Here is an 18,137-nt window from a genome sequence, read left to right as displayed (position 1 = left end):
TAGTGGAAACAGTTATGTCCAGTCAGTGGAAACAGTTAAATAGAGTTAGACAGTTACTTGCAATCCTACATACAACCTCTAACTTTAACAACTGTGTAGACACATTTACATTTTCACATCATAGTAGCTCATTTCAAATGAAATGCAAGACAGACCTTGTAGAAGTCTCCCCCACCCTGCATGTAGCCGGACTGCAGTTTTCCCCCCATGTCATTCCTCTTGGTGGTGCAGCAACAAGGTCGCCACAATGTAGCAATCATGTAAAAAAATAAAATAAAAAACCTACAATGACTACATCATTATATGGAAAAGAATGAAGAGGGGGAGGCTTGAATGCTGAGAATTCTATACATTATTTTGCTGATATCTTATAATGACTGTGCACTTTCGTGATCCCATACCTAATAAACCGATCAAAATACCACTTACAATTAGAATGTATAGATTTACAATAAGGCAAAGTACCTGTACAAAAGTCACCACTGGCACCACCTCGCTCTCTCACTACCTACAACCACACTCCGCCACCTTCATCTCTTCGTACACGTGGCTCATAGTGATCTGCCCGTTCTCCTGGTACATGACAGTGATGGGGTCCAGTTTGATCGGGCCGCAGCATGCCATGTTGGCTTTCTTTGGGTTCCTGAGGTTGACCAGTGTCTGGATGAGGGCGTGTTTGGACGGGGTCATTTCGTCCGTCAGCGGGTGGTAACACAGGCCGCGGCACTCGAAGGCATCGTACTCGGGTGGCGCCACGATCCACTTGTCCCAGCCGATGTCTCGGAAGTTGACCTTGAGCGAGGTCTTCCGGCAGTAGTTGCCGTCCGCTTGCCTCCTCTTCCTCCTCGGCTGCCTATCCACCGGGATCTCGTTCGAGGCCTGGCCGCTCCCGTGCCAGCCGGGCCCCGAGGAGAGGATGGTTTCCTCCTCGTGGAGAATCATCTCTTTCAGCTCCTTCTTGGCCTCTTTCTTCCTGCTTCCCAGGTTGTCCGAGAAGACTATCAGAGCCGCCAAGTTGTTACCTCCGACTGACGTGCTCACGTCCAGACATCCTCCTCCTCTGCCACTCTTGGAAGGCGCACAGTGCTTGCTGTCCACCACCACTTCAAACTCACTGGCTCCGTGGCCCGTCTTGACGTGGCGCTGAATAGTGTCGGTCACGTCGAATGCCTCCCACTGGCCTCCCAACCCGATCACCTCCTTACCATCTAGGAAGTGGGTCAACCGCTCGGGCTCCTCATAATCCACCCCGTAGACTTTGATAGTGGCCTTGACCCCGTGGTAATTGACCATCGACCCTGGATCGGCCCGCGTGAACAGCCGTAGTTCCGCGATGGTGACCTGCTCGTAGTGGGGCACGCTGATGTTGAACAGCAGTCTGTGTCCTGACTTGGTGCCGTTTCTTGCGGAGTGGCTGACGTCTGTAGGCGAGGTGTGAGAATTATCAGTGTTATTCAAGAGAGGAGTTGAGATACATTGCTGTCAAATGTGAGCATATCAACAAGATGACACGATGAACCCTTAATTAAGCTACAAGCATAGACATTGCACGGAGGGAGATGCATATTTGTTTTTCAATTAAATTAATGTTGGGATCACTGACAGAAAAGCACCTAATTGAAAAGGTTGCCCATTATCTTTTGCTCATCAAAGTTATACTCCTCTCGTCCTCATATATATATATATATATATATATAGAGATATCTATATATACCTTGGATGGTGAAGCTCCGTATGACATCAGACTCTGGGACCGCGGTGGCGTTGGAGACGTACTTGTTGTACAGCTCCAACATGAACTGAGGAGGGAAGATCTTCCCCTGCTCCTGTGGAACATCTGACATGTTGAGTTGCCTCAGAAATCCCTCCTTCACGTTCCCTAGGAGGTTCTCTAACCTGGAAACTGTATCTTCCTCCTCGAGAAGGTCCCGCTCTGACAGCTGGGAGTAGTATCTGTCAGGTTCCTCGCTTTCAATGACGTTACTGAGTGGTTTGCAGCTACATGAGCCGGTGGACACCACCAGACTCAAACACAGCTGGAACAGGAACCATCTGGAACATTGCATTTTGGTTTTAGATTTGGACCGACCGATACGGAACATATGGGTCAAGGTCTAACCACTATGATCGTGATGTAGTGCTGAGAGACGGGAGTCTGAGGCGATGTCCTGAAGTCGAAGGTAACTCCTTTAATATTCATCAGCACAACTACAAGATACAATACATTACTAGAAAGCTAAACAGAATGCCGGAACTGCCACCGCTTAAATAAGAATGTTAGAGGTTCTAGAAGATCCTACTATGACATCATCACCAACGTTCCAGCATGTGCTACTATGACATCATCACGAATGTTCCAGAAGGTTCGGGCGGAACTAATGTTCTAGAATGTTCCTAACAATAGTTCCGTGACTGAATTATGTACCATTACAATCACTACACAAGCCCCCCCCAGAATTCACCCAGCATTGTGGTTCTTCAACTACAACTTCTCCAGGAGCTATAGATCATTTTCACCTTCATTAGTCCAAACAGTGTGTGCAGGAAAGGGGGCGTGCACAATCTAGCCGCTAGCGTATCAACACTAGGCTGTCACTCAATGTCATTGGGGAGGGGTCTAACCTCTTGAACTGGCCAGGCTTAAAGGCACCACATATACCATAAACCTGGTTACACAATAAGTAGTGACAATGTTACGTTTATGTATATCGAACATTTATGCAAATATCTTTCTTGGGTTGGTTTTATTGCTTTTAGAATCATCATAATGATGCATGTACTATGCAGATTATTTAAAAATATCAGACATTACGCAAATGTTTTTGTATCAAATATTTTATTATTATTAAATAACAAAAATATCGGCTTGGTATCGTGATCGGCAGATCCTCAAAGCTAGGTATCGGTATCGGTGCATCCCTGGTCAGAACGCCCCACCCCTCCTCCTCCTCCTCCTCCTCCTCAGCGCTGGTAAATCAGTAGAAATCAGCGAGTACAATGCTGACAATCAAAGCCTTGACAATAACAGAGCATCGTAGCACAATATGAATACAAAGCAAGGCTCTCGGGCCACTTGGCATGCATGGATAGGCCTGTGCATCATTACACACATCCGTTGTGAAGCTTGAGCCTCCCTGCTCTCCGAGGCCCTCTCTCCAGACCATGGCTCTGCCTGGACTCTGCTGGTCTGTCCAGAGAGAGAGGCTACAGCCAGCTGCCTCCACAGGTCCCACAGTAACTGGCAGTGAGAGGCAGGATGAGAGTCCGTGGTGGGGGGTGTTAGTGCAGAGGGTTAGTGGTTATTTGTGCAACAGTGGCAGGCCAGTAGTGTGTGTGCGTGTGTGTGTGTGTGTGTGTGTGTGTGTGTGTGTGTGTGTGTGTGTGTGTGTGTGTGTGTGTGTGTGTGTGTGTGTGTGTGTGTGTGTGTGTGTGTGTGTGTGTGTGTGTGTGTGTGTGTGTGTGTGTGTGTGTGTGTGTGTGTGTGTGTGTGTGTGTGGAGGAGGCGCTGTTACCTTTTCCCATGATTCTGCCGTCCATGCACCTTGTACCTGACTGTTCTTTCATAATTTTCTGACTGCACTCGCATTGTTTATGTCCTTTCTATGAGGCCTCCTTGTACTTCTGTTCATGTGGACATAAATAAACATTTCAAATGTGTGTGTGTGTGTGTTTCAGATAGTGGTCCTGACAGTGATTATCTGGCTCTCTGTGGGTCTGTACTGTCGTCTGATAGAGATCCGGGACGGGCCCTGCAGGAGGTACTGTACCAAGCTGCAAAACAAATCCATTGGCCCAGTTTAAACTCACAGTGGTGGTGCCCGGGTGCATAGGATGAGGCATTGAGTGGAGAGACGGGTGTGTAATGACTTTTGTAGTTTGTTTGTGTCTAGGTGTTAAAGGGACACTTCATCAAAAAAATATATAAGCAATAATACACTCGAATCAGTGGGATATCATGAATATTGCCAAGGCTGTGGTGCGCCCGCAGCATAGAGAGCGAAGCTCGAGTGGTGTAGGCATCACAGAGTGGCAATATTCATGATATCCCACTGGTTCGAGTGTATTATTGCTTTTATACAGCAAGTTGCACCGTCGGATGAATACAGACAATTCTAGGGTCGTTTATATCGATTTCAGTGAACTTGGCGTAGAATTTTTTTTCCTAAAGATGTCTCGTATGGAATTTCAAATGGAGTAAGCTATCAACAAGCTATCAAAAGTCGGAAAAAGTCATCAGCACCTCGGACAGTTCTGGGAGTTGGGCCAGTTCAATGTCCAGGCCATCGACTTGGTGGTGTTGAAGGATTAATTGTGGCTGTTCTCCAGCACGACCAGGTCGTCTTTCATTGGATTGGCATGTCTAATAATGCTGTTTTTCTGAATACCGGTAGATCAAACGTAACGCTGTCCGCGCAGTAGGTCATGTTGACACGTTTGATGAATGGCAGTTGAAATTTTCTACAACATTCTAAAGCCAGCGCAGTGGTATATTCATGGTGATTTAACCGTGAGTGTAACAATGGTGATTTAACCGTGAGTGTAACAATGTTGTATAACGCTGATTTATTTTGCACATAATCTCACACACATCCAAAAACTGATGTAGACTGATAAGACGAGACCCAGGTTGTCAGTTTGGACTGAATACAGTATAAATAAACGCAAACGGCTTCCTTTCAGAAAGTGCACACAAAATACATTTCTCCAACTCCTCTTCCCAAGAGAATCAGAACAAAAGGGCATAATTACAAACTACTCAGCTATGACATGTTCCACAATATTACTAGCTTATGGACTACTCTAACAGAAGTTTCATTGTTTACCAAAGAGGAACGAACGTACATACAACGCAGAAATGTTCGAAATTAAATCAATCAAATAAATACATACCTGGCTGAATGTAAATAAAAGTCCCCATAAAACAATTGATCCGACTCCTATACAAAGCACAGAGGGGGAGGGGTATTGGCTTGATTACACAAACATCAGATGCTAGCATATCGAATCAAAGATAATGTGATAAAACACTGGAATCTATAAATTATTATGTTGTGTAATTATATTAAAGGGGTATTACATCCTGTTACACATGCATTCATTAGTTTGACAGTTATTATGAATAAATTAGTTTGAATATGGCTGACATTGAATCCTTGTGTTATGTTAATTACATCTCAATGAAATGATAAGGTAGCCGTCCCTATAAGACAAGGTGTTGCTATTATTCAATATCCAATGTCCCCGATGACATGACTGGTGGCCATTATTCAAACAAATTTACTCTCTAACTGTCGAACTAAAGTAATGTGTGCAAAACTGGTTTTGGATGTGTGTGAAATGATGTGCAAAATAAATCAGCATTGTTGTAAAAAAAATCACCCCTTTTAAAAGTGTCTGTGTGCTCAGGTAATTTTCACAGCGGGGCTACAGGTACTAACTAGCTGTTGTTTTTCTAGCTGCCTTCCTAGCAAGGCACTTCACTCCCAGCTGCTCCAATGGAGTTGCTCATTGGCCAACAGTGTCAGAAAGAGCTAGAAATGTGTATAGTAGTGATGAGGAATTCTGATAAATAGACATACATAATTAAAATACACCCCTTTTACATTTTGTACAGAATAACCGTCATGTCACGCCATATGACAATTTTACTCACTAGCACATTATACTAATGAAAAAGATGTATTACTCGAAAATATCTACAATACCACACATATTTTTGGAAAGATTAGAGTCCGTAAAACAGATCTGAATGATTTCCATATCTGATATATTTAAAAAAATATATATATAATAATTAAGAATTCTGCCTAAAACGTCAACCACCCACATGTAAATACTAGTACTTGTGGCTATAACATCACGTACATTATGTACCATTTTTCCTGTGGTGGATTAGTACTTTATTTATATATCTTAAAGGAAAACTCCAACATTTTGGGAAATTAGCTTATTTAACATCTTCCCTGGAGTTAGACAAGAAGATACATACCTTTTTTGTCTCTGTGCGTGCATTTTAGCTTTGGGAATAGACGCTCCGTTAGCATAGCTTAGCTTCATCACTGGAAGTGAGTAGGGGCCGGAGCCTTACAGTGCCTTACAGTGTATTGCAAGGTCTGACATTGACCAAACTTGATATGCATGACTTTGGTGGGCTCTAGGTCAACTCCTGAAAAGGGGGTCAATGTCAGACTTTGCAATCAAAAGTTAGGGGGCTAATAACCCTTGCCATAATTTCAGTGTGCCCCCTAACTTTTGATTGCAAGGTCTGACATTGACCCCCTTTTCAGGAGTTGACCTAGAGCCCACCAAGGTCATGCATATCAAGTTTGGTCAATGTCAGACCTTGCAATACACTGTAAGGCACTGTAAGGCTCCGGCCCCTACTCACTTCCAGTGATGAAGCTAAGCTATGCTAATGGAGCGTCTATTCCCAAAGCTAAAATGCACGCACAGAGACAAAAAAGGTATGTATCTTCTTGTCTAACTCCAGGCAAGATGTCAAATAAGCTAATTTCCCAAAATGTTGGAGTTCCCCTTTAAGTGAGATCAGGCTGTCAGATGATTCATAGGCGGAGAGAGAAGCCAAGCAGCTGTCAAGGCACTGCTCTGCGTTTATATGTGTATCTTTTAGATTATAATTGTTCTGTGGTTGTACCTGACAGTCTTCAGATTCAGATTCAGATTCAGATTCCTTTATTTAGCCATTTGTGTAAACACATAGGTAATTGTTGCGGCATTACAGTGTATGCATTTTTTCCTTTATTTCTTTCCCACAATACCAAGGACCACAATGGAAATAAGTCTTGACTTTTGTGTGTAGCATCCTTGATGTTTTCTGGAATCTTGTATTAAAATAAATCAAATCAAATCAAATCAAATCAAGACAGAGACAGGTGCCATTCGTGTCTGTCTGCCAGTGGTGGAAATTAGTTCCACCTCCAATGCTGCAGAAGAAGAAACCAATCAGGTTTGATTTGAACAACCCATCTCCACCTGACCTGCCCAGCAGCAGCGAAACAACACATCAGATGGCGTACCGGTGCCCAGATTGTTATATATTATAATAACATCTAGCTGCTAGACTGAGGAATGAAATGAGCTGTTTGAAGAAGCTCAACGTCACAAATGGTGGGAAATACGTTTTTACACGTCTCTACTGTAATAAACACGGAATGTCCAGTCAGGTATCTTTGTTGAGGTAATACTTTATATAACGTTGTCGAGCATATACACAAGCGAGCCACATGCAGTCAGTACGTAAGTCGGTCTAGTGTCGTAAAACCCCTGTGTTACCATGGTGACGTACGGCAGGTTACCGTAATGACTCTAATACTCTGACATCTCCCCCTTTTAATTTTACTTCCTTTGTTAACGTAAACAAATACACATTCTGTATTAACAAGGCTATATATAGCAAACAATAGGAACATCCTGTAAAGTGGAAACAGTGCTATTCTTCTATAACATCAATAAACAATATTCAACATTCAGAGTAGCAAATGATTATTAAATCGCAACAGTTTACATTCTGGAACTCTTTTGACATTTGTTATGTGGTTATGTGGTTTACATTCTGGAACTCTTTTTACATTTCGTTATGTGGTTAACTTTACCACCTGGAACTCTTTTCCCTCATTTCCCCCCCCTGAAAGGCCCTGAGTGTGACATCATGTCAACTCACAAGTCCAGTCTGACAACTGGCCTAAGGATCCGTCCAGACCTGGACTGTGACAGTCCTCCAGTACCAGCAGGTACGTCGACACTGGTGTTACGTGGCTCTTGACCGGTGTCCTTGGGAACTGGTGAGACTGGTGCTGTGCTCCGAACTGGCCCTGGGGAGGGTACCCCCTGGAGGTGGCGCCGGGTGCGCCGGAATGACGCTCCCTGCTGCGTCTCAATGATGTAAGAGCGTGGCGTGACACTCTCGCTGGTCACTACTGCAGGGGCTGTCCAGGATTTCTGGTGGTCCAGCTTGGTGAGGACATTACCACCAGGCTGTAGTGGAGGTAGGGGTCTCGCCCCGTGACATCGGTTGTAGTAGAAGGCTTGCTTCTTCTTTTCAGCCTCCTCCTTCTGCTTGATCTGTCGCTTGTCTGGCCATGAGGGCTGCAAGTTCCTCTCGAGTGTAGGCAGTGTCGTTCTCATTTTCCGACCCATCAGAAGCTCCGCTGGGCTGGCCCCTGTGGTGCTACACGGTGTCAACCTGTAGCACATGAGTGCGATGAGAGGGTCCTTCTGTTTCAGGATTCGCTTTGCGGTCTGCACCGCCCTCTCCGCGTGACCATTGCCTTGTGGGTTGTGTGGGCTTGAGGTGATATGTTTGAAGTCAAGCTCACAGGCTAGGTCTCGAAACTCAGCGCTCGAGAACTGTGGCCCGTTGTCGCTCACGACCACGTCCGGGACGCCATAACGGGCGCACGTTGTTTTCAGCTTCAGAGCGACTTGAGAACTGGTCGGCGTCGTCATGTGCAGTATCTCTATATATCTAGAGTAGTAGTCTGAGATTATCAAGTAGCTCTGTTTGTTATGCTCACATAAATCTAGAGCTATACGCTCCCATGGTCTGTCAGGGAGCGGAGTCGAGATCAACGGCTCCCTCTGTTGCGCTCTTCTCAGCTCACAGCAGGACTGACACGACGAGACCTTGTGTTTCAGCTGCGAGGAAATGCCCGGCCACCAGACAGAGGCGTTTGACCTCTCCCGACACTTTGAGAGCCCTTGATGTCCGTCATGGATTCTCTCGATTCTATCTGGAAGAACCCTGAGGCTGCATCGAGGCTGGAGAACAGTGTTGCTCCACTCAGCTTGGCTGTGATCTCTTCCGCTGTAGGTAGGATGAATCTCTCTCTCTTGACCTGTACATTTAGCTTCTTAAGATCAACACATACACGCGCCTTCCCAGTCTTTTTTAGCACGGGCACCATGGGGGCACACCAGTCCGTTGGCTCGGTTACCACCTCTATGATGCCGTTCTCCTCCATGCGGCGAAGCTCCTCCCTGACCTTGGGCATGAGTGGTATTGGGACTCTGCGTGCTGTGTGCACCGCGTCATCCTTGAGCCTAATCCTTACCGGCTCTGTCTTTAGTGTGCCATGGTCTCCAAAGGCACCGTGGACCTCCTCGATCCGTTTCACAATGCCCATCTCTGCTGCTGTGGACCGGCTGAGTAAGTTGTTGACAGACTTCCCTCTGATGACAAACACTGGGAATGAGTATGATTTGTCCTTGTATGCAGTGTTGACATGAAATTGTCCTTGACAATCTAATTTACCCCCTGGGCTGCTCAGTGATACGCTGGTCTGGCTTAGTTCCCTCTCTGGGATAAGCACATTAAAAGTCTCCTCGCACATAACACTAGCATCTGCCCCAGTATCAATCTTGAACTGCACTGGTGTTGCACCAATGAGGAGCTGCACTGTCCACTGCTCATTACCAGTGTTTGCATTCACTGATCCCAAGAAGTATTCACTCTGTTCATCTGTCTCTGTTACTTCACTCACCGCTTTGGATTTGCACTGACTATGCCAGTGCCCAGTCCTGTTGCATTTATTGCAAGTTGAATTTCGTGCGGGGCACCACTCTGGATCCTTGTGCGCCATTTTCCCACAACGGCCGCACTTCCCTCCGTGTTCCGCGCCTTTTCCTCCTCCCTTGGCATAGCTCCTCCCTTGCCATCTGGGGTTTTCTCTCCGCGCTCCCCGTACCTCTTGTATGGCCGCGGCGGCTCCCGTAGTCTCCCCCTGTGCACTGACTTGCATGTTAACCGTCTCTGACTGGCGTACAGACTGTATAGTTTGCGCTAAGGTGAGGTCTGACATCATTTGCAATTTACGAGACTATCCTGAATCCCCACTACGATCCGGTCTCGGATGTTTTCATCCCTACACCGACCGAAATCACAGTGTTCTGATAGATCGTAGAGAGCTCTGATAAATGTCTCTGCCAGCTCTCCCGCCCGCTGCACTCTCTGATGAAACACGGCACGCTCATGAATCACGTTTCGTCTAGGGAAAAAATAGCCATCAAACTTCCCCAACACTATCCTGTAGTTGTTCTCGTCGTCATCATCATCAAATGTGAACGATTTGAAAATATTTTCAGCTTCACTCCCCAACGCAGAAACCTGTACATCACCAGGCTTCTTGGTGAGCTCCGTAGCTGTTCGATATCTCTCAAAACGCCTCCTCCAGTCTGTCCACTCCGTTGGTTTATCAAAAGAAAAACTTTCTGGTGGGTTAAACTTCGCCATGATTCACTCTCTTAGTAGACGAAAATACCCCGCTTCTGACACCATGTAATAAACACGGAATGTCCAGTCAGGTATCTTTGTTGAGGTAATACTTTATATAACGTTGTCGAGCATATACACAAGCGAGCCACATGCAGTCAGTACGTAAGTCGGTCTAGTGTCGTAAAACCCCTGTGTTACCATGGTGACGTACGGCAGGTTACCGTAATGACTCTAATACTCTGACATCTACCACTGGCGCCGGGATCTCAGTGAAGCTGCAGCACCTGTGATGCATTCGATTAGTGCATCACTGCTCTTATTGGTGCCGCCTGTGACACAAACACATATAATTTCACATGTTATGCTTTATTCTTACAATTACAATTTATTTAGTTATTTTTTTCGTGAGAAGTTTTGCCCATTAGGAATGGACTGAGAAAGGTTCAAAGAGTGTTGAAGTTGCATTTTGAGTTTTATGTCTTATAGCTTAAATCTGCCAGTGCCTCTGGGAGTCTGTGGAAAACCTTTGTTTGCATGGGTTTCAAAAGCAATGCAGGGCTTAGCTCTATTTCTGCTGGGCAGGTGAACTCACTCTTGAAAAGTGATGCAGAGCTCTATTTCTGCTGGGCAGGTGAACACACTCTTCAAAAGTGATGCAGAGCTCTATTCCTTCTGGGCAGGTAAACTCACTCTTAATAATAATAATAATAATAATAATAATAATAATAATAATAATAATAATAATAATAATAATAATAATAATAATAATAATAATAATAATAATAATAATAATAATAATAATAATAATAATAGATTCAATTTGTACCGCACTTTATATTCGCGAGAATCTCAGAGTGCTACAGGAGATATAGACAAAAAGTTAAATGAATAAAACAATTAAAATGAATAAAAACAATTAAAAAGACTAACAACCAGTGAAATGGAAGAACATAAGAGTAAAATAAAATAAAAATAATAATAAAATGAATAGAAGTAAAAAATAAAAGTAAAAGAAAAATTCAGACAAAAGCCTTGTTAAAAAGAAATGTTTTAGGCCCCTTTTAAAAGCCTCGACGGATTGTGGTGCTCTCAGGTGGATGGGGAGAGCATTCCAAAGTCTGGGTGCGGCAGATCAGAAGGCACGATCGCCCATGGTGTGCAGCTTAGTCTTGCAGAGGTGTTGCAGAGGTGTTTGATGTGTGTTTCATATGTGAGGTGGGGGTCCATTTTCACGCCCAAGTTGGTGACAAGGGTGGAGAGGGGAATGTCCTGACCAGAGAAGGAGATGGTGGTGATGGTGGTTGACCGGACCTGGTGTGGGGTACCGATCAGCATGGCTTGAGTTTTGGAACTGTTGACCTGGAGAAACCTGTGGTTCATCCACGCCTTAGTCTCCTCCAGGCAAGCGGTCAGTGTGGGGGGTGATGAAGGTGATGATGGTGTGATCCGGATATACAGCTGGGTGTCGTCAGCGTAACAATGGAATGACACACCGTGCCGGCTGATGATGCGGCCGAGGGGGAGCATGTAAAGGGTGAACAGCAGGGGGCCGAGGATGGATCCCTGGGGGACACTGCAGGTGACGGGGTGGTTGGAGGATGGTGCGCCTCCAAGGGAGACACACTCAGTCCGACCAGCCAAGAGGGACTGGAATAAGCCAAGGGCTAGGTCGCGGATTCCAACATTGGAGTGGAGACAGTCCAGTAGAATGGGATGATCCACCATGTCAAAGGCTGCCCATACGTCGAGAATGACCAGAATGGATGGGGTTCCAGCATCCGCCGCCATCAGTAGATCGTTGGTTACCCTGACCAGGGCTGTCTCTGTACTATGCGCGGAGCGGAACCCAGACTGGAACTTCTCGAAGATGTTGTTGTCTCTGATGTGTGCTTGGAGCTGCTTCGCAACTACCTTCTCCAGCACCTTGTAGAGGAACGGGAGGTTGGAGATGGGCCAGTAGTTGACGAGGGCCTCTGGGTCCAGGGTGGGTTTCTTCAGGAGGGGGGTGATGATGGCAGTTTTAAGGGCAGGCGGAACGTGGCCAGCCTGCAAGCAGAGGTTGATGGTGCTGGTCATAAGGGGACCAACAGTGCGGATGTTGGCTTTCACCAGGGCTGTGGGGAGGGGATCCAGAGCACACATGGATGACTTCATCCTCCCGATGATGGCCTCGACCTCACGCTGCGTGGTGTTGCTGAAACAGCGGAGGAGCTGGGAGACCTCGGGCTGTAAGACAGCAGGTGGAGCAGGTGAAGAAGAGGAGCTGGGGAGGAGAGAGCGGATGCCCTCAACCTTGGCTATGAAGAATGACATGAAGTCATTACACCGCTTCTCAGTGGTCTCTCTGTGTGCCTGGGTTTGGGGTTTGAGGAGGTGGTGTATGGTGGAAAAAAGCTGTTTAGAATTGCCGGGGCTATTGTTGATGATGTTGGAGTAGAACCGTGACGAGCGTCCTTCAGGGCTTTAGAGTAGGCCTTTTGGTGCTCTCTGTAGACCTCTCTGTGCACGGTGAGTCCCGACGCAGTGAGGCGTCGCTCAAGGACACGGCCAGCCACCTTCATCTCCCTCAGCTCGCTGGTGTACCAGGGGGCAGAGCGTGAGAAAGTGACCATCTTGGATTTCACGGGGGCGTGAACATCCAGGAGGCCACTCAGGGCTTTGTTGTAATAGCATACTGAGTCACTGGCTGAGGAGAGGGCAGGAGGGGCAAGATGTTGAAGATCCAAGGCCAGAGCATCCAGGTTGATGTTTTTTATGTTTCTGAAACAGATCTGGCGCTTGGGCTGTGAATGGGGGGGGGGGACACACACAGCATATCCATGGAAACGGCCATGTGATCCGACATGCCCGGGTCGTATACACACAGGTTGTTAATAGGGGCAGCAGGGTCGGAAATCACAAGGTCAAGTCATGTGCCCCCTGTCATGTGTGGGGACGTGCACATGCTGTGTCAGGTTGACACTGTCCAGCATTTGTAGGAACTCTGAAGCAGAGTGGCATGAGGGGGTGTCACCATGTTTGCAGATGTAGTACAGAGGGTGGTTAGGAGGTCATGTAATTCGGGAATAAATGCTGGGTTTGGTTTGGGTGGCCGGTAGATGACCAGTATGGTCATGGGGAAGGGGGGTTTGCACCTTGCAGCAAGGCATTCGAATGAGGAGGGCTGGGGCAGGGGGAGGGGGGTCAGCTCTATTCCACCTCGATGTAGAATGGCCACACCGCCGCCACGGCGCCCTTATAAAGTGAATGCAGAGCTCTATTTCTACCGGGCAGGTGAACTCACTCTTATAAAGTGAATGCAGAGCTCTATTTCTGCTGGGCAGGTGAACTCACTCTTATAAAGTGAATGCAGAGCTCTATTTCTGCCGGGCAGGTGAACTCACTCTTATAAAGTGATGCAGAGCTCTATTTGTGCCGGGCAGGTGAACTCACTCTTATAAAGTGAATGCAGAGCTCTATTTCTGCCGGGCAGGTGAACTCACTCTTATAAAGTGATGCAGGGCTCTATTTCTGCCGGGCAGGTGAACTCACTCTTATAAAGTGATGCAGAGCTCTATTTCTGCCGGGCAGGTGAACTCACTCTTATAAAGTGATGCAGAGCTCTATTTCTGCCGGGCAGGTGAACTCACTCTTATAAAGTGATGCAGAGCTCTATTTCTGCCGGGCAGGTGAACTCACTCTTATAAAGTGATGCAGAGCTCTATTTCTGCCGGGCAGGTGAACTCACTCTTATAAAGTGATGCAGAGCTCTATTTGTGCCGGGCAGGTAAACTCACTCTTATAAAGTGATGCAGAGCTCTATTTGTGCCGGGCAGGTAAACTCACTCTTATAAAGTGATGCAGGGCTCTATTTCTGCCGGGCAGGTGAACTCACTCTTATAAAGTGATGCAGGGCTCTATTTCTGCCGGGCAGGTAAACTCCCTCTTGCCTACTGCAGCTATAAGCGGACTACCTGTGGTGCTGGGTAACACAAACGAGCAGGTCTCTTTATCAAATAGCATAAAAAGCCTCCAGTTGTGTTGCGCGATAAGAGCGTTTTAGAGTAAAAGGCTGCACCGCAGGGAGCCTCTCCCAGAGCCCCCTGTGTTCTGTTCATTTAATCTTGTTGTGCTCCTAACCCGATTCCCTTTCATCTTATTTGCCCTCTGTGGCTAGGGGGAATCTAATTCACGGGGGAGGGGGGAGGCAGAATGGTGCCGGAGGTCTCGTTAGGAAGGCTCCATTGTTTTTGGTCCGCAGAACACTGACACGTCTTTATACAGTAGGTCACTGTGGACAGAAGTAAATGGTGTCTGGTTACGGTTGAAGATCAAACTGTAAGCAACAGGGAGTTTTATTGATTGATTGACACATCAGTTACAAGCTCAGTGTGGCTTTTTTACACCATGTTAGTTCCTCTCTCTGCATTGACCTCAGCTGCATCTCTTTTAAAGGGGATCTATTTGGTGTTTTGCATTGTTTTTACAGAATGAGGGGTTGTCCCAACACTGAGAAAATTGTAAATGTGTGCATTGTGCCTTTTCTGCAGTTCAGCTGTGACAAGAACCCTCCCTCTTGAAACGAGACAGTATATTGGCTTTCAGAATCACAGCCACAATCGCAGTTAATAACGTGCATGTGAAGATATCTTGATATCTAAAATGCATGTGTACAAGATGCCGGCTCGCGCGTAAATCAACTCTTTTCTACATTGAACCTAAAATATGTTCCTGACAAAGAAAATGATTGCTATGCTATTGCTGGATCTTGAGTGATATTTCATCTAGTAGTCTAGTCTGAAAGTTGGATCTGAAAATTGACGGTACAGGCTTATTAAAGATCCCATTAGTGTCGATACATTGTGCTACATCTTTAGCAGAAGGGCATTTGGCCATTACCTGAGGAAATGCATGGTTTATTTATCATCTCTAGGGATGGGAATTGATAAGATTTTATCGATACGATTCCATTATCGATTCTGCTTATCGATACGATTCTTTATCGATTCCCTTATCGGTCCCTGATAAATTTATAATTTAAATAAATAAATTGGAAATGCAACAGAACTAAGCTGGTTAGAATAACAACATGCAACTTGACATTTCTGTTTTCAATCACTGCATATAACCAAAACCCAGGCAATTTCGAGCCCTTAAGGTTCCAAATAGTCTGCTCTATGGCTGCATGCTAACGCTAACGTTATTGTTTTGAAATGCGCAATGGTCGGGAAAACATGGCAGCGATAAGAGGAATCGATAGTCAGGGAGGCATGCGATTCCAGGAATCGGACAATTAGGAACTGGCTCCCAACGGGAACCGGTTTTCGATTCCCAAACCTAATCATCTCTATTGACCACCCCCAGAGGCGCAGGCGGGTGGTCCCCGGGCTCTTGGTGAGCCCCCCCCCCCCCCCCCCCCACCTGCCCAGACATGAAATTGACCTTGACCTGGAGCCTTGGTGCTGAGATAAGCCCCAAACAGGAGCGATAACGCCCAGAGTCCCTGGGTACCCTGGAGACTGTACGCCGGGAGAGGACACAGCCTTCAACATCAGAATGGTTTTATTGTCTCCTGCCCGTAAGCGAGGAAGAGACTCAGCCACTCGGAATGCCGCTCCCCTGCCTGCCTGCCTGGCGCCCGCTCGCGTGGCGTATTAAAATTCATGAGCCACATTGGTTTGAATGCCAAGGTTTATGGCAGCGTTTCTCTGCTGCACACGCAGGTCCTCGGGGATGAACACCGGGAGAGAGAGATTTAAGGGACGGAGGAGGAGGGGAGATACGGGATGGAGAGGGAGAGAGGAGATAAGGAGGAGACTGGAGGGAGTGAGAGATGGAGATAGAGGAGAGGGAGGGGGTGGAGGTGGGGAGGGGGGTGTTGAGAGAGATAAAAGGAGAGGAGGGGGGGTTGAGACAAGGAGGGGAAAAAGAGGGGGGTTGAGACAAGGAGAGACAGATAGGGGGGGTGAGACAAGGAGAAACAGAGAGAGGGGGTGAGACAAGGAGAAACAGAGAGGGGGGTGAGACAAGGAGAAACAGAGAGAGGGGGTGAGACAAGGAGAAACAGAGAGAGGGGTGAGACAAGGAGAAACAGAGAGAGGGGGGTGAGACAAGGAGAAACAGAGAGAGGGGTGAGACAAGGAGAAACAGAGAGAGGGGGGTGAGACAAGGAGAGACAGATAGATGGGGTGAGACAAGGAGAAACAGAGAGATGGGTGAGACAAGGAGAGACAGAGAGAGGGGGGTGATACAAGGAGATACAGAGAGAGGGGGGTGAGACAAGGAGCAACAGAGAGAGGGGGGTGAGACAAGGAGAGACAGAGAGAGGGGTGAGACAAGGAGCAACAGAGAGAGGGGGGTGAGACAAGGAGAAACAGAGAGAGGGGGGTGAGACAAGGAGCAACAGAGAGAGGGGGGTGAGACATGGATGAACAGAGAGATGGGGGTGAGACAAGGAGCAACAGAGAGAGGGGGGTGAGACAAGGAGAGAAAGAGAGAGGGGGGTGAGACAAGGATAAACAGATAGAGGGGGGTGAGACAAGGATAAACAGAGAGAGAGGGGTGAGACAAGGAGAAACAGAGAGAGGGGTGTGAGACAAGGAGAGACAGAGAGAGGGGTGAGACAAGGAGAAACAGAGAGAGGGGGGTGAGACAAGGAGCAACATATAGAGGGGGGTGAGACAAGGAGAAACAGAGAGGGGGTGAGACAAGGAGAGATAGAGATAGGGGGGTGAGACAAGGAGAAACAGAGAGAGGGGGGTGAGACAAGGAGAGACAGAGAGGGGGGTGTGAGACAAGAAGAGACAGAGAGAGGCGTGAGACAAGGAGAGACAGAGAGAGGGGGGTGAGACAAGGAGAAACAGAGAGAGGGGTGAGACAAGGAGAGACAGAGAGAGGGGTGAAACAAGGAGAGACAGAGAGATAGGGGTGAGACAAGGAGCAACAGAGAGAGGGGGGTGAGACAAGGAGAGACAGAGAGAGGTGGGTGAGACAAGGAGAGACAGAGAGAGGGGGGTGAGACAAGGAGAAACAGAGAGAGGGGGTGGGACAAGGAGCAACAGAGAGAGGGGGGTGAGACAAGGAGAAACAGAGAGAGGGGGGTGAGACAAGGAGAGACAGAGAGAGGGGGGTGAGACAAGGAGAAACAGAGAGAGGGGGGTGAGACAAGGAGCAACAGAGAGATGGGGGTGAGACAAGGAGAAACAGAGAGAGGGGGGTGAGACAAGGAGAGACAGAGAGAGAGGGGTGAGACAAGGAGAGATAGAGAGAGGGGGGTGAGACAAGGAGAGACAGAGAGAGGGGTGAGACAAGGAGAGACAGATAGGGGGGGTGAGACAAGGAGAGACAGATAGAGGGGCGTGAGACAAGGAGCAACAGAGAGAGGGGGGTGAGACAAGGAGCAACAGAGAGAGGGGGGTGAGACAAGGAGAGACAGATAGAGGGGGTGAGATAAGGAGAGACAGAGAGAGGGGGGTGAAACAAGGAGAGACAGAGAGATGGGTGATATAAGGAGAGACAGAGAGAGGGGGGTGAGACAAGGAGAGACAGAGATAGGGGTGAGACAAGGAGAAACAGAGAGAGGGGGGTGAGACAAGGAGAAACAGAGAGAGAGGGGTGAGACAAGGAGAGACAGAGAGAGGGGGGTGAGACAAGGAGAAACAGAGAGAGGGGGTGAGACAAGGAGAGACAGAGAGAGGGGGGTGAAACAAGGAGAGACAGAGAGATGGGTGATATAAGGAGAGACAGAGAGAGGGGGGTGAGACAAGGAGAGACAGAGATAGGGGTGAGACAAGGAGAAACAGAGAGAGGGGGGTGAGACAAGGAGAGACAGAGAGAGGGGGGTGAGACAAGGAGAAACAGAGAGAGGGGGTGAGACAAGGAGCAACAGAGAGAGGGGGGTGAGACAAGGATATAGAGGGGTGAGACA

General features: G+C 47.4%; 2 protein-coding genes across 2 annotated transcripts in view; one reads left to right on the top strand and one right to left on the bottom strand.

Moving 5' to 3' along the window:
• Positions 1–18,137, top strand: part of dpp10 (dipeptidyl peptidase like 10) — a gene marked incomplete at its 3' end in the record, with an annotated part of 1,190,700 nt that overhangs the window by 208,932 nt on the left and 963,631 nt on the right. The gene's annotated exons all lie outside the window — the stretch shown is intronic.
• LOC311229005 (growth/differentiation factor 2-like) lies at positions 505–2,066 on the bottom strand (the record flags this gene model as incomplete). Its single annotated transcript, XM_084314995.1, has 2 exons — positions 505–1,421; positions 1,715–2,066. The coding sequence occupies 2 exons, from the start codon at positions 2,064–2,066 to the stop codon at positions 505–507; spliced, it is 1,269 nt and encodes a 422-aa protein (XP_084171121.1).

This window comes from Notolepis coatsorum, assembly GCF_963971535.1.
Source record: "Notolepis coatsorum genome assembly, chromosome: 5".
Taxonomy (NCBI): domain Eukaryota; kingdom Metazoa; phylum Chordata; class Actinopteri; order Aulopiformes; family Paralepididae; genus Notolepis; species Notolepis coatsorum.
Note: the sequence above shows the minus strand (reverse complement) of the source record. Positions and strands in the feature narration are given on the sequence as shown.